The sequence below is a fragment of the Camponotus vicinus genome, unplaced genomic scaffold (assembly GCF_025532165.1).
Source record: "Camponotus vicinus isolate PSW18456_S1 unplaced genomic scaffold, iyCamVici1.0 SCAF_4, whole genome shotgun sequence".
NCBI classification, from domain to species: domain Eukaryota; kingdom Metazoa; phylum Arthropoda; class Insecta; order Hymenoptera; family Formicidae; genus Camponotus; species Camponotus vicinus.
This window is the reverse complement of record NW_028141976.1, coordinates 4,221,520-4,239,366: the sequence shown is the minus strand read 5'-3', so window position 1 is coordinate 4,239,366 and position 17,847 is coordinate 4,221,520. Positions and strand designations below refer to the sequence as shown.

At 34.5% G+C, this 17,847-nt stretch overlaps 1 protein-coding gene and 1 long non-coding RNA gene across 2 annotated transcripts in view; one reads left to right on the top strand and one right to left on the bottom strand.

Moving 5' to 3' along the window:
- The window catches only part of LOC145970758 (uncharacterized), a 49,385-nt gene that overhangs the window by 29,570 nt on the left and 1,968 nt on the right, over positions 1 to 17,847 (top strand). Inside the window, exons 4-5 of the long non-coding RNA XR_014438592.1 lie at positions 6,018 to 7,093; positions 7,536 to 7,828. This is a non-coding gene — a long non-coding RNA (uncharacterized LOC145970758). The remainder of the gene's footprint in view (positions 1 to 6,017; positions 7,094 to 7,535; positions 7,829 to 17,847) is intronic.
- On the bottom strand, positions 9,083 to 17,059 carry LOC145970757 (uncharacterized). Its single transcript, XM_083097694.1, has 3 exons — positions 16,752 to 17,059; positions 13,131 to 13,873; positions 9,083 to 9,574 (listed from the first exon to the last, which is right to left on the bottom strand). Exons 2-3 carry the CDS (start codon positions 13,386 to 13,388, stop codon positions 9,419 to 9,421), a joined length of 414 nt encoding a protein of 137 aa, XP_082953820.1. The 5' UTR covers positions 13,389 to 13,873; positions 16,752 to 17,059; the 3' UTR covers positions 9,083 to 9,418.

Genomic DNA, 17,847 nt, shown 5'->3' with positions numbered 1-17,847 from the left:
TTCCTTGGCCTTTCGAAGCCAGCGCTTAGCGCATCTCTGCTGATTCCGCCCTTCTTCAAAATTCATTTTGTGCGCCTTGAGCGTCTTAGACGCACCATTAGTGACCCGAGAGTGATCTTGATTATTGAGAAACCAGAGAATTGTGTCTACAATTCAGCTATTTTGATACGTTTAGTTTTACCAGATTTTAAAATATCGATTATCTTTTTCTAAACATTTAAATAAATTAGTAAAAATATTAAATAAGTTTTTGAGAGAAAAGAATATAATTGGTCTCTTTAACGAATCATAAACGGCAACAACGTTGCATGCTAAATATGAATCTATTTTTGTGCGGAAATATAAGCATCACGTTTTATCTCACGTATTGCTCCAATAAGTTTTTTCTTTCTCATTTAATCACAAGACTATTTAGTCACGGACTATTTATTCGAAAACCTGACGTGCTGGGAAATTCTGCGACCAGATTTTTAACTGACTGTGTAATTATCCATTTATTCTTTGATTAAAAATTTCTTAATCAAATAATTGCTCGATAACATTTTTGTTTATTTGCCAATCTTATTCCAATCTCTTAAATGTATAATTTTAGAAAAAATTTTGGTTAAATATATGCTTTGTAGAGTCAACAAACGTGTAAAGAGAATCTTAGGATTTCATGAGTCTCTCTGATAAAATGTGCGATCGTTACGTATATTTTTAGCACAGGTAGAATGTACAGGTAGAATATATAATCCATTTTCAAGAACGGTAAACAACCCGTAAAAAATAGACGTAGAAAACCGAAAATACCTTCATATCCTTCACATCCTGAAATTCTTCTACCTCATCATTTTCTATCCCTTCGACATTACTTAAAATGTTGATGGTTGGCTTTTACCTGTGAAGGATCTTACCTGTGCGTACAGAGAGAAGGTGTATATAGAAATATAGGGAATGTAGGAGGAGGAGAAGTTTTGGATGAGAGAGGTCAGCCCGGTTTTCGATCCCTTGTCATTTATTCGAAGTTTGAAACGCATATACTCAAGTACACAAACATACACCATCTACAGTCCACTCATACAGCTATATTTTTAATGGTGTGTCCATAAAGCACTGGCATACCTAAGGTAAAATACCTGCTTTCGTTTCTCCTCCTCTCGTCCCACCTTAATCTCCGCGCGCCACCCTACTTACTTTTATACCTGCCGTGCACCAGAGATACACACGTCATTAAATAATCCTGGTCCCGTGCTCTCATCAGAATCTTTACGAGGCGAAATAATATTCGACCGTCTCGCCGGATACCACTGCGATATTTTACGTAAGGATCCCTGGACCGACTTGATCCTTGTGGTCTCGTTGCGACCACCGCGTCGGCCACAAGAACAATATATTGTTTCGCTAGGTTCGCAGAATTGTTTTGAAACCTTTGGTCCTTAGTAAATAAAGAGCACATTAAATGTTTATAAAAAAATTTTTGAATTTAAAATTGTAGTCTTAAAAAATATTTTCTTTTAAAATTTTTAGATTTTCCTCAAATTTTTTAGAATTTTCCTATCCTTAACAGACAGTTAAAACCTGTGGTAAACTTGTGATTAATAATTTATAATGCAGTAACACGATTAAATAGAAATTCAACGAAATGTGACGATTATTTATAGCACGCGTCTTATTTGTGTATGGGACACGTATTTAGATAGGAAATTATTAAGCTCTTAAAAAGATAAAGTTGCAATAAATAGTTTCTTCATTAAATTTAAAATGCATATATATAACCGGCTCGTAAAGTGTGCATATGTGTTCATTGAATTGCAAAATACGATATTCAAACTTCAAAATCATTGCTTATATTTTGTCTATAATTGCAGTTGCGCATGATGAAATCGTAGATTCGCAAAAAAAGGAAAAAAAAGCCAAATTAGCTAAAAGTTCAACAATATGTGAAATGAATGACTTTGTTTATTTCAGCAAGAATTCTAAAAAATGAATAAATGTTGCGTTTATCACACATATATTTTCTTAATTTTAAATTTATAATTTAGCAATTAAGATTATATGAAAGAGAAAGAGGAAGAGAGAAAGAGAATGAGCAAGATAAATTAAGTTTTTTAAAACGAGGGAAGAAGAAAAAAGGAATGCGAAGAAAACATTGTGAACATTTAAAGAAATTGCAGAGAATGTTTGGTATGTTATTAAAGATATGTTATTAAAGATTGTACTGGATATTATACGGAAAAATAGTATGTTAACAACTAAACAAATATAATTCTACACTATAGGATTCGTAAAAAAAATAAAAAAGATTTCTCATGCAAAGAAAAAAAATTCAAACCAAAAGTGAAACTAATGTTTAATATAGATCGTAATTAGCACCTTTTCGCTAAAGTAATAAAATTTTAGATATCGTGCCAGAAACGCGGGAGAAATTCTGTCAATGAAATAAACTGTTAAAACAGATTTATAAAATACACACACACACACACACACACACACACACACACACACACACACATACACATACATACTTATAAAGCACATTTAAAAAGACAAACGAAAAACCGCTAGGTTTTAAATTATAAGCAGCTCAAACATTTTACATATGACGAAGTTATTATTCCAAAGTTTAGACGAGCGCGTTTAATTTCAACTAAATTATCATGCCAATACCATATATCACTATGGATTATTAAATACTAAGCAGCTACAAGCTTAATGAGAAAATATATTTATAGATGTATATATAAATGTATTTATATATGATATTCGGAAAGTAGATATACCTATTATTGTATAACTGTATTTAATAATATAAGAGCGTAAAATCTTTTTGCTATCAGAGATTTCATCAGAGAAATATCACCAGAAAAGTTAAAAACGGTTTTTAATAATTAAGATTTGTTTGATTGCTTGTAGAAGTAACTTGCAACATTTTTTATGAAGAAAGATTAATTTGTTAAATAATGTTTGATAAATATTTTTTTTTCAATATTTGAAATAGATGTATAGTTATATACTTTCTAAACACTTGTATGATGTATCGAGTTTAAAAAAAATTAAAAAGATAAAAAAAGCAAAAGTCATAGAAATATAATATCAAAATTGAAATATTGAGCTCTTATAGACAAACAGTCATTCATTACGCGATATTTCTAACCAATTAATATAAGACACAATCATTACAACCAATACATCAAAGATAAATCTTTATAAATTGATTCAATATGTTTTATTACTCGGTGTTGTTAGTAAGGTCACTGAAGATTTCAAAATTTTAGTAATTTATGATTGTAGCAAGGAATGAATAAAAAAATGATGTGTATATATATATATATATATATATATATATATATATGAAATAACAAATCTCTGATCACATAATTACTTGGAAAAGATTTTGTTAAAATTAAAAAAAAGTTGAATTAGAAAAATTATTAGCAATCAATAACTTTGCGTTTTATATTACTCTATGTAAAAAAATATAATTTTATAATATCTGCACGTAATTTTTCGAGATAACAACGTCATGATCATAAACATTATACGACTCGGTACTATCGAAAACAGTTAATCGTCTTGTAACCACGTGCTTCTCGGAGGCAACAAGAACAACTGGCGTGCGTTTAATCCTCTTAGGGGGCGGGTAAAGATGCAAAGAGTGTCTGATTGCCCGCGGATGCGGAAAAAAAGAATGTTACAACCTCTTCCATGGTATTAACTCATTACATAACACGCTTTGCCCACGAACGAGACAACTCTGGCAGTTAACGACCAAGCTAACGACCCGATGCACCTTGCGCCCCCGTCCGCTTATCGCGCCGCGAAAACCCCTCATCTCCCTGTCGAGCGTAGCGCTTCTATCAAGCTTAAGGCCGCGATCGTGCCACTTCCTTGCGTGTTTCACGCGACTCTTGTCCACGAACAATGCCCGATCCTCCTCGTGGATCTTTCCAATTAAGCGGCAGGAGCCCGATCAGGTGCATAAGAGGGTGCACGTTTGATTGTTCGCTCGTGCCCGTCTACTTGGCCACGAGGCATAACGCGATCACGTGAAAAGGGAAGTCCTAAGGCTCCCGTTGAGTCCGCTTCAATTCTCTTCTCCTTCCATCCTCGATTCGTCTCGCCCAACGTGTTTTCTCCCTTTCCCTCTCATCGTTCACCTTGTTCTCGGCGTCCTCTTTAATGCAACCAGGCGACACTCATGTCAGGGCATTCCGAGAAGAATAATAATTCCGCAATTTCGGAGGCACGCGGCCCACCGAAGGCTTTTTTTCGCGGCTAATTCCGCAGGTGTACCGGACAGAAGCGGCATCAGCCGCCGCCGTCGTGGTCGATGGCGACGACGTTTTGCGCGATGCTTAAAACGGCCTCTCGTCGATTTCTTGTTGAAAGTAGAGTTGGCTTTAAACCGCTACACGATATTTAAAACGCGACTCGAATAATATAATATTGACTAGTGCGTTTTGAAAAGATATTTTGTGCTACGATAGGGAAAAGAACGGACTGCGTTAGCAAAAATTAAAATGATAATAAGATAATAAATGAATAATTGTAAAATAATAATTGTAATTCGCAATTTTACAATTTCTTGAATATTCTTATTGAAACGATTTATCTATTCGACAACGATAAAATAATAATAATATAAATTATAATGTAACTTATTAATTGGGTAAACTTTAAAAAGTTTCTGTATCTTTTTAGATCTTTCCTTAATCCCATCACTGGCTGCGCACAACGCAGCGCATAATGCGTGCATAGACGCAGAGAGGATTGTATGTGTAAGTCTGGGGTGGCGCGGAGCGAAAGGATATGTGGCTTGAAACGTGTTTTAAGAACTGCAAGTCGAAAGAAGGAAAGAAAGAGTGTAACTATTGTGTGTGGTTGTGTGGGTGTGTGTATCTGTATGTGCTGTAACAAAACACAATCTAAATGAGCCGCGTGTAGCCAGACTAGGACAACAAAGACCCTGGGTGTTGCCTCGCGATCACGCCTGCTTTTTTTTATCTTTTCAAATTTTTTTTTCTTTTGCATCCTCCTTGCCGTAATCAATGTACAATCTATTATCTTATTTTATTTATTTGTGATATAGCTTGAATTCTTCATATTTATTTATATTTATAAAATTTATTTGTATTTTTTTATTAATTTATTATACTTTATATATTTATTATATTTATTATACATTATTTATATACACATTCATATTTTTTTATTTTTTTATACTTATAAAATTTACTTACATTTTTTAATATATATAATAAAAAATATAAGTAAATTTTATTTATCTACATATTTATTGCTTAATTAACCTTGTGTGCGATATGCAATAAAAAAATAATTAATTGAATCGATTAGGCAATTGGAACTCGGCTGAAAATATTGATGTTCATCTGGCGGTTGGATAATGAGAAATATTGCCATCATGAACTATATGGTCGGGATTGCTAATTTGAAAGTAGTGAGTTCTATAAATATGTTGCTAAGCGCTTCGGTTCCGCGTTGCGCCTACTGTCGACTTGATCGATTCTATTTATTGAAAACGTGTTATCGGCTGGAGCGCCCTGCTCCGAATCGAAAGCAGGAAATGCGAAGCATTAAATCAGTTATACCTTGGTATTTATACCAGTTGACGTGTGAAACGATACGCACTTTCTCATCATTTACACACTCGCAATCTCGGAATCTATACGCGCAAATAAGTCATGAATTAAATTATGCATAAAAGTGGATAGGATATAAAACGACGAGCTATTCTAGAGAGAATTCAAGATTTGTGAAATAAAAAAATCGCAGAAATCTTGCTTTAATTGCTCACCATGAAATTTCTATATAATTAGCGCATATTCTGTTTTTCCATAAATCTGATGATTTATTAAGCATTTCTATTCAAGTATTTTAATTTAAAAAAGTCAGAATTATGTCAAGTGTTTTACTAGTGTTGAGAAATAATGAATATAATTGCAATATTTTTCTACAATTTACGCGATAATAATTTTCATTATTTCATTATAACAAAAGACACATTGCTTTTGCAGATGTATCACGCACCTGAGGAATCAGAATGAAGGATCAGAATGCAACTGCGAATTCCAAATCTGGATTCATAGTCACAGAGGAGAAGGAGATGAGCATGATACAATCGAAGATCGATATACCGTTCTGACTTGATTCTTATTGGCCAACAAGTACTCAAGTGCTACGTCGCACCTTAATAGTATAGATTGCCTTTTGCCATTTAACAAGACGTGATATATTCGAAATCGCATTAATGTGACTTTGGATATTATAATGTTAAAATTAAATTATGATAAAAACTTGTTTTTAATCTTCGGTCAGCATCATAAGCTATTAATCACAATACATGCCATCCGTACTTGAAATTATTGTTCTCCTTCTCTCTCTCTTTCTTTCTCTCTCTTCTTATAATACATAGATTTCATTGCAGACAGTTAAAAATAATAGTGCAGATATTTATAAAAATGAATATCATATGAGAAAAAAACATATCGAAAGATCACAAGGACAGCACGGTAAAATTTGTAATGATAAATTTATAGTCAATCTTCTCGATTCGTCTACATCATTATTGGTCGTCGCAATCTTTGTTCGCCAGACAATCCATTTGAAACAAGATACGACACGAACGCGATCGAGAGCAATAAGTATTTAATTACTAAAGGCATTAAGATACAACACATTAGACGGATTCTTCGGGGTTCACAGATAGCCAGAGGCTCATGATATATCCGCGATACACTCGCAGCGACCTATTAACAGTAATTTCGATGGTGATCCCGTCGGTCCCGAGAGACACGGTTCTCTCGGAATCTTTTCTCGGTAGAAGAAAACGAGGGGAGTAGAGAGCCGGAAAGAAGGAAGGGAACGCTGGTGCAAACCCGTTTGGCCGTTAGCAGTCCCCGACACTAAACCAGACTTGGTCCAGAAGGATCGAGACATGCTCGCGGGCAAAAATCCAGCCGTTTTGCTCCTGCCCACTTGTACACTGACCTATATTCGCTGGAACCGGGTCCGGAGACCTGCCACAGCCACACAGAGACCCACTACCCTGAAGAACTCTTTGCTGGAGACGATGAAAGACTGTCTACCTACGGTTCTTTATCCGCTTTTTATCGATTTCTACTCGTTCTTTCGTCCATGATGTTTTTCACGCATACGCTTATCACGATTTTTAATTGCTGTAGAACCTATTCTTACAAAAATATTTTTATTTTTTTTATAGATACATATATTTTTAGTTTTGAGTTATACTATCCATATGATATATATTTGACATCTAAATAAATGCTCGATCACTAGTAATAATAAATTGCAAATCATCTTCTCGACAAATAACTTATTTTATGGACTTAAATTATTGTTTCATACATACATATATCTTTCATCGCATTTTTATTTTGATGTAACGCTAAGAAATGTGCTATCGGATGTTTGTGATCAAGAATCATGCTATTTTTCCTCTTCCTTTTCCATTACATTAAGTATAAAGAATGAATGTTGAAATATCAAGGTATTATCATCTTATAAATTTACAGGTATATACGACGATTGGATTATTCTCGCCAGAGAAAGAAACGAGCGTGAGTAGCTCGATACTTTAAAATCTTCGGCACGCTGCTGGTACATGTTTCGGGGCATTGAAGCTATTATAGGAGTAATAGCTCGCTTTTTAGCATGCAGATCAAAAGATATTAATTGCGTGCGGTAGCAGTAACAACGTTCTACTTTCGAGTTATACGTGCGCGCATTGCGCCAATTTGATGTTAATGTTAACGCAACCCTACATCAATCGAAATTTTTCACTGCGGACTTCATCATCATATTCCAGGTAAGTTTTATAAATTACATAACTCGCTAAAAATCTATGCAAAAAATACTTATTTAATTATAATCGTTGCAATACATTGTAGGCAAATTTGCACGAAAATATCCCTCAAATACAGTGCTGCATATCGCCAATTAATTTTGACACAGTTGAAAGTTTAAACTTTACAGTTACATTATTTCTGGGATTGTTCTATTTTAATTTTTGTATAATGTTTATATTTTATTTACAAGTTTATACTTTCACAATATAATATCTCGTAATGTATACAAACATATATAAAGTATATGTGTCTTAATAAACTTTCTTTTTTCGATACATAAAAATAATGAAAAACATTTCTAAAAATCTATATAAAAATTCTTATTTTATTATAATCGTTGCAACAAATTGTAAGCAAATTTGCACGAAAATATCCCTCAAATACAGTGCAAGACAAAATATCGCCAATTAATTTTGACACAGTTGAAAGTTTAAACTTTATGGTTACATTGTTTCTGAGTTTGTTCTATTTTAATTTTTATATAATGTTTATATTTTATTTTTTTACAAGTTTATACTTTCACAATATATCTCGTAATGTATGCAAACATATATAAAGTATATGTGTCTTAATAAACTTTCTTTTCTCGATACATGAAAATAATGAAAAACATTTCTAAAAATCTATGCAAAAAATACTTTAATTATAATCGTTGCAACAAATTATAGGCAAATTTGCACAAAAATATCCCTCAAATACAGTGCTGCATATCGCCAATTAATTTTGACACAGTTGAAAGTTTAAACTTTACAGTTACATTATTCTGAGATTGTTCTATTTTAATTTTTGTATAATGTTTATATTTTATTTACAAGTTTATACTTTCACAATATAATATCTCGTAATGTATGCAAACATATATAAAGTATATGTGTCTTAATCAACTTTCTTTTCTCGATACATAAAAATAATGAAAAATTTCTGATTGTTGTCTGTATACAACAAAGTTAGAAATATCTAACGTGATGAAATATCCAACTTTATAAAGTTTCTAGAGCACGACAGTATCATTAGTAGAAGGGTCATAGATTCGATTTCCGCTCGCTGCAGTGCAGTATATATGTCGCATAAACACACATTGTCACGTACACATATGTACACCGGTGTGCGCGCGCGTGATACACCGGAAACTTTGACAGTACACCAACAATCGAGCGCACGCGCAGGTATAATTACACATTCGGTATGATTTTCTGATGTTACGCACCGCCCTCACTCTCTTTCCCGACTGTGCGATTTTCACTTTCGAATGTGTTTATTGAATATCGCGCATTAATTGCCAGTCACGGTAATTCGAAAAGACAGCTGATCCAACTGATAAGCGATGACGATCGATCGTTTATCGCGGATCCGCGATCTCGTTTAAGTTCACGCACAATTATCACGATTATGCAGTGGTTATACGTTTCAAGTGTAATGCGTGTGCGGCCGGCATTTGCATAATTACAGACATACGATTATGAAGCATGCGGGATTCTTGAATCAGTGTAAGTGAGGGGTTTAATGATAAATGCGCGCAGTGATGGATGCGAACACGCCCGTGCCGTTACCTAACGATATCGATTAAAGGAGGCGCACGACTCTCGCGAATGGTCACGAGCGGAAGGCGTTACTGCAATTCGACAAGCTGATGCAGCGTAACATCTCAATAAGATGATCGAAGCGACTGGACTCTGACCATCTGATATCGGCATCAATAGAATTTTCTAAACGAGACATTATTAATGAATACATGTGAGCAATGAATATTTTGATTATGAACGTATAAGTTTCAAATAGTATCATCTCCGGAACATCTGAAATGTAGCATCACACATTTAAAAGAATCAAAGAACATGATTTATTAATTAAATATTAAATATTAATTAAATATTAAATATTAATTAAATATTAAGTATTAATTAAATATTAAATATTAAATATTAAAAAAAATAAAATTCTTAGTACAAAATTTATTTCAATTTTATCCATGAAGAAAAATGTAGCAATATTACATATATAAAAAGACTGAGCTACAAGTCAAATCTTCCTACAATTTTTGATTAGGACAAATCAAATGATAGCGAAATAATTTCTCACCATAATCGAACGATTTAAACGAACGACCGTGCAATAGTACGATTATACGAAGATATGCGTATATCAGCGTAATTGCGAACATCAGATTCAACGAGAAAACTCGTTTCACGAGTCACGAAGAAATTAATTAATCTCGCCATGAGGTACGGTTGCTCAAACAAAGACAATCTGAACATTTGGACTCGCGATAAATATGACAGCATCTCTTAAATGCTTAATATAAAAGTGAAGTTGTGTAATTATGAGATATTTATAATTGTTTATACAATATGAGGTAATAAAATTGAACGAATTATTTATCATATTGGAATTTTGATAAAAACTAAACGAATAATAATTAGCTTCTATTATATTCGAGCAAATTAATATATCGGTATCGCGTTATCGCGTAGAGAATTGACCCAGTTTTGCATATCGTGAATCATATTCGCTCGCTAAAAAAGCGTCGTCCGAGAGGGCAGATTCCATTTTCCACCTTGTCATCTCCGTCATCGCGAGTCCTCATCCCTCTCATTAGCGAGTCTGACTCTCGAGAAGCGAACAGCGGGAAAGAACGATGATGAATGCAGCTACAAATGAGAAGACACGACAAACGCGGTAGCGAGAACACATCCCCCACATCCTAAAGAATATAAGAACGCTAAATGAAGAGCGCTGATACCGGTTTCCGCGGATGCCAAAGAGAGTCTAAAGTGAGCACTATAATCAAACAGGTCGATCCTTCATTCTCAAAGACACCCTTGCCGTATCATTTCGTCCTGTGATACATTTGACCTCTTTTCAAGCTTAAGAAAACCTACGTGCATGAGCAAGTTCCGCACAAATAAAATTGTTTACGACTAAGTAAGACCCATCAACTACTTAAATAGACAAATAGCAGCTATAAAGAATAACTTCAAAGTATCCTATGTTAAATTTATCCAGTCCTGCAATTAGCTAGATTCGAATTAAACACATGTATATTTGCTTATAATTTATTCGATTCTATTTATAACTGTTAATTTTTTATATATTGTTAGTACTTTGATAGCAATTTTTTACATAATACAAAGTATCTCACGTTATAAATAAACAACAAATGAATATTAATATAATCATTTCGTATCCAGCATTTTTTAATCGTCGTTTCAATTTCTTTTTCTTTAATTAAAATGAAATTTATAATAAAATTCTATTTTTTATGTTTATCTCATCATGCATTCCTACAAGAATTTAAAAATATTATACAGAAAAAATGAAATGAAATTAAACACATGTATATTTGCTTATAATTTATTCGATTCTATTTATAACTGTTAATTTTTTATATATTGTTAGTACTTTGATAGCAAATTTTTCACATAATACAAAGTATCTCACGTTATAAATAAATAAACAATAAACGAATATTAATATAATCATTTCGTATCCAGCATTTTTTAACCGTCGTTTCAATTTCTCTTTCTTTAATTAAAATAAAATTTATAATAATTTATAATAAAATTCTATTTTTTATGTTTATCTCATCATGCATTCCTACAAGAATTTAAAAATATTATACAGAAATAATGTAGCATATTTGATTTATTAAATATAAAACACAAAAGTTTGTTTACGTAAAAAAATTAAATTAGCTTACGGGGTCCGAGCGAGTCCGTTTTGATTGTCCGTACGTAAAGCAATTACGATTGAGCGCATAAAAGCTTACGATAGTAATATCAACGAGCACGTGTTTCTTTGCGATGAAGCGAGTTATAGAACGATTATATGGAATTCCAGAATTAATATGTACGCGCACGTGGTAGCGGTATCGCCTAGTCTGCAGTAAATAGTTATTGCAGATCGTAACGATGATATTAATCAACAGTTAAGTTAATTCAAATTTATTGTTCGATAAGAAAGCACGGGGAATATATGGCTGAGGTGAAATCTCCATGTAACAAGATATAGAGTTCTAGAATAGATATACTGATGACCTCTCTCTCTCCGGGCGAAGCGCAATATTGTGCAATACGATATGCACGCAATATTATAAAGAGACTACTACAGCGATCCGTCTATCAATGAGAATATCGAGAAATCATTCTAATAATATATTCGCAGACAGAGGAATGTTATGTTTTGCATGCATTATACCATTCTAACGAGGTTTTTTTCAATCAATGAAGCTGCCGCTCCAGAAAATCAATCTTGTGACTCGAGTTGGCGCATCGAATGCAAATATGGCACACTTTCTTGCACAACACATTGTGATATAAAATATGCGTAAATAATTACAACGTTTTAAATAAAATGTAAAAAATTTTCTATTAATATTTAATTACATTTTCTATTAATATATTAATATTATTCGCGTATATATTTCTGAATTCTTATATAAAGGTCTGGTTCACGTTAAAGAAAGAATGTATGTACAAGTACATTATCGCGTTGAAGAACTAATATGCAAAGCGGAAACTGCCTACGATATAAATTTCGATGGGATTTCAAACTCCTGCTGATAGTCTAAGTTTGCAACTATTTCTCGTTCATAGCAAAGAGGAGGCTAACGCTATACAAATAACTGTTCAAGTTTTAAGTGGACTCATGGGAGCAAGTTTTTAATAGAAATGACCGCATTTTCCTTGCACAACGATGCAGTTACAAGAAACAATACTGGCGAGAAGGAGCCTTAGAGAGACGGACGTTATCACATTATGCAATGTTCTGTTTGGCCGGTAAGACAATAAATAAAATGTGTGTTAAAGTTATAATTACTCTGAGCTTATTATGTATTGTATACATTTTGCGCAGAGATTATTACTATGAAATGATACTTTTAATTAAAAAGTAATATCAAATTTAAGAGCATAAATATTAATATCAGAGAGTTTTGACTCTAGCATCTAAAAATATCATATGTATTATTTTTAAAAATTATGTAAACGATACACTTACAATTTGATATATATTTGACAAAAATGTTCTATCGTTATTGATCAAGATTGTTTCCTAATGATTCAGATAACACTTTTGCGCGATAGCGATTGAAAATTCCTGTCAAATATTGCATATGCAAATGTGTCGGTTAAAAAATTTTTTAAAAGAATACAATATTATTATTTTTTTAACAACAAAAATCGAAGCATCAATGATTTTTGTGATACTGGACATTAGAAAGAATAATCTTACGTGTGACATTTTTCGTAGAAAAGAGCAACTTACCGGATTGTTGGTGAGATTCGCCGAGGTAGATGCAACGGTGGGACGATGATCGTATTCTTCCGGATAGTCGTCCCGATAAGTCCTGCCGGGTCCTTCTCGGAGTCCCTGACTGTCCCGGTCGTCCCTGATGTCTCCGAGGGGATCTCGATGGAAGTCCCTGAAATCCCTGAGGTCGCGCAAGTCCCGAAAGTCACCGAGGTAGCCCTCTTGGTAGTCGCGGCTCACGTGGTCTCGTTCACCTCGAAGCTGCCTCGACATCGCCGTCGACTCCTCTTCCTCCGAGTCGGGCAGCAGCTGCTCGACTCCACCGCCACCTCCGCCACCTCCAGCACCACCTCCGCGTTGGGCGGGATGACGCCGGAGGTCACACCATCCTACCTCCTCCTCCGCCCGACCGGCGATCTCGCTTCGAGGCAACCGAGCCGTGCTTGTTGCCCTCACAACCGATCTTCCTCTGACCTCCTGCCCCCGTGGCCCCCCGGGGGGCTCCACCACATCACAATCAAAGGCTATCCCTCCCGGAACTCTCACAACCCGACTCTTCCGCGTCCACTGCTCGTTTCCGACTTCGAGTTCCTCCTTGGACCACTTGCGATTCTCGTTTTGAGAGATCCGCGTATCTTCACCGTTACTGTCGCAAGTGCGAGGAATGCCGTTGACTTTACGTATTATTGATGGCGAGGATGGTGCGCTAACTTTGGGAAAGTGAGACGCGCGGTGAGGTTGACACGGTTATCTGCGAACTGACAAGAGAAACAGAAATTCGATTAAGATTGAACGTGACATCTCTTTGAATGTATGCTCTCTTTACACTGCTGCATAGCGATGCGGGATAATTTTTGTTAATTGTAAAACATATTTCGTTCGAATAGAAATTATGGAAATAATTTTTTTATAATAAATTCTTATGGTATATTATAAGGTATTTACACACATTTTTAAGAAATTACACAGTTTGAAAAATATTATTATTTACAAACGCGATACTTTGCAAATTTTAAATATAACGATGCAATTATGTTGATATTTTTATTATTTTATGATCTTCTTTCATTATTTCACAATGGTAAATTGCATCTATATATTGCTGATAACAGTAAAGTATATATTGACATTATTGACCACGACTTCCTTTAACTGCACGTATCAATCGATAATTATTTATAAAGTTGTATAAGATAAGATAAAATATATTTAACACTATGTTTAAAACATAAAGAATACTTAACTAATGGAATTCTTTTGAACATAAAATTATATAAATATATAAATTATAAAAATCCGTCATTTAATTTTAATTAAAATTCAATTCTAACTTTTTAATGCATTTCAATTGATAAATCAAAAATTATGCATTTGTTATTTATTCAAAAATTATTATAGACGGAAATAGATACGTTAATTGAATTCAGATTTCAAGTAAAGTTTATTTTAATAGTCTCAATACAATAGTATCACAAATCATTGCGATAGCATTAAATGTAAATAATCTTCTATTTCTCTTTCACTTACGTATAATTTTATATTTTATATTCCTTGCGTTTCTACATATTCAAATTATAATAAATTATAATGGAAATTATTCATTACTCTTTCCACAATCTTTTTAATCCACAACTTTAATTAAAGAAATTATTTTTATTTCGTCATTGTTGTGTTTAAACAAGCAGAAAATTAAAATTATTCCATTAATTTAGCTACAAGTTAATCAATTATTTAAATAAAATTACTACATAATATTTCAACATGCATGATAAAGTGTTTCCTCGATTGTATACGATTAGTGGCACGTGTGTCGAATTTATTGCCGTTCTTTAGTAATTTAATTAGTAATTAGTAATTTAATATATCGCAATGATCTGTCGATCTCCGTTGTTATTTACACGTATTAAAAAAGCTGCCCTATTCTATGATATTGTCCTCGTCCTGTTTGCTTATCGTGAATTCAATTTTGTTGTTTACATCAAAGATAACTCAATTTTGTCGAATCGAGAGGAATTTAACGTTTTATGTGCTTTCTTCGTCGTATCGCACACTATTTACCTGATATTCTTTGAAGTTTGCTTTTTAGAACTATTTCTTTTTCTTCCTAGGATTTGTTTTCATTCGCGAAACTCTATTGATCTCGCGATTCGACCTTTATGATAAGAATTTCAAAAATGTAAATATTATTCGTAATACTTTGAGTTTATTCGAACGAAATTCATATTTACAATAAATGTACGTTATCGCTATTCTTGACAATTAAATAAATATAAAATTAAATATAATTTAATTAAATATAAAATTTAACATTAAACGAAATTTAACAAGAATTATAAACTTATTTTGTATAAGTCATATATTTTATATCATTGAATATCGATATATTTTGATATTGTCATACTCGACCAACATAAAATGCTAACACATTTTATGAGAGTCTCTAAAAGTCGAAAAAAATTACAGCTACCGATCGAGAAAATGGCTTTGGTGAGCTGTTAATCCGAAAGTGCATCTTTCTCTCTCTTTCTATCGCGCGGAAGTGCATCTTTCAGAGCAGCCACAGTGTCTCGGGTGAATATTAAAGTAGACGTTCTCATAAAGTCCTCGTATTCTGCAATACCGTATTATCATCGTAACGATCGTTACGATGATAACGAGGTCGATCTGCGGCCGTTAAATCGTTGTTCATTAATTAAAAGCGCTATCATCAGAAGGCGTTGTCCCTAGACTGTTGTTATGTGAATGATTGATTTCTCACCAAGGTCAGTTACATAATTAATTAAATTTATATCTCGTTAACAATCTAATCTAACTAATATTTCTCATTTAATTGCATATTTGAAACTGCAGAAAAAGTAAAAAAAAATACGAATATGTTTATTCCCACATCGTCTCTTTCTATTTAATTAAATAATTTCTGCGAGAAAAATTTAAAGATATAAAATGAAATTTTCAAACGCACAAGCTGTTAATAAAAGATATTGCAAGTGGCATACCCAAGAGAGAGAGAAAGAGAGAGAGAGAGAAAGCAGTCTTTTCTGAATAATAAAAATTTATTCCCGAAGTATAAAACGAACAGAAATAAGATAAAAAATAGATCGTGCACAACGTACTATTGATTGCAAAAGTGCGTGACTAACGAGAGGAGAATCTAATGTGTAAGATTCTGTGACAGTTCTCGGGAAGAGAGGGTGGTGACGAAGCTCGTCTAAGGTGGGGTGAGTTGAAGTTAGGTCACGCCGCAGACCGCGAATGTAGGGCTGTGGGTCGCGCCCGGTCGAGCTCAGCTGCGCCGCAACCCGAAGGGGTTGCAGCTCGCCTGTGATCAGACGAGAGCGCCGGCGAACGCGCTCTCCTTCGTCCGCTCTCCGCTGCGTGCACCGGCGAAAAGCGTACGCGCGCGGAAAGCGTTAAGTGGAAAGCGTCGGCGAGCTTGGGATCAGGGGAACGAACGCGGTGTATCGCGGCACGACAGAACATCTCGGCCGGTCGCGCTCGCTCCTCCGCGAAATCTGGACCGACTCCGATCGCTCGCCACGAAGGTCGTCGCGACCTTCGCAGGTATATCCGCATCGGTGAAAAATCGCTTGCCGAGGAAACGAATCGTCTCGAGCGTTAATTCGCGTTAAAACTTACAAGATTCTCCTCCGAGCGTCGTGTCCACCGACGTTCTCCAGGGACTGAAGCACACCACTTTCGGAGCTGTCACTTTCGCGCGCGGATGTCGTTGCGTCGCGACCGGAACTTGAACGAACTACTCACGAGGAATCGGAGGATCCGCGAACGCGACTAGGGCGAGCGACGCGAGAAAAATTTCGCGTGCAACTTTCGCGATGTAGTGTACGCACTACGTTAAAACGACGGCAATACTCGAGCCGTTCTCGCGTCGACGACTCGCTCGCTCACACCACCCGACTCACACCGTCTCGGCCACCCTCGGCAGGTTACGGCCCCTGTCGTCTTGGCTCGGTTCGCGCAATATGACGTCACGCGCACAGATGAAAACCCCGGCGGTTTGGAATATCGATCGCTTGCGCTGGCGCAGCCGAGGCTTCGCGCCGCGACGCTGGATAATCGGTGGCAGACGCGAGACACGTGGCTGAAATTCCGAAAGATGACAGTTTTGGGACTTAGAGCTCGCACACAGGTGATTTTCGGTTGTAAACATTGTCGAGTAATTGTGCAATAATTGTGCAATAATTGTGCTCTTCAATCCTTCTACTTGATAGATTTTTATAAAAATATGATACGATGCGTTTAGGTTATAAAGTATTTTATTTTGACCATTCATATATATATACACATACGTATATTAAATCTTGTCTCTATCGCATGATGATGAGTCATTTAATTATAACATTGCATGAAATTTTATTTGCCGATGCTTTACTGAAATGACTCTTTAAAACCTCTTTCAAAAATGTAATTATCGATAAAGATATTAAAATTTATTCGTAATTTGCATATTTAAAGGCATCTGGAATAATAATGCTACTGTTCATCGTATGATTGGCGTTGTATAGACAGTTAAAGCTCTTTCATTCTTAAAATATCCACGTATTGTCGTGTATACCTGTCGATACTCCGATACTTGATTATTCACATATGAAATTCGATTTATCGTAGTATCAACTAATGCTATTATGATGACAGGATGATTTTTTATTAATCCATTTATTCTTTAATTGCGTTTGAATAAAAAAATCAAAATATCGAATTAATAAACTTAATT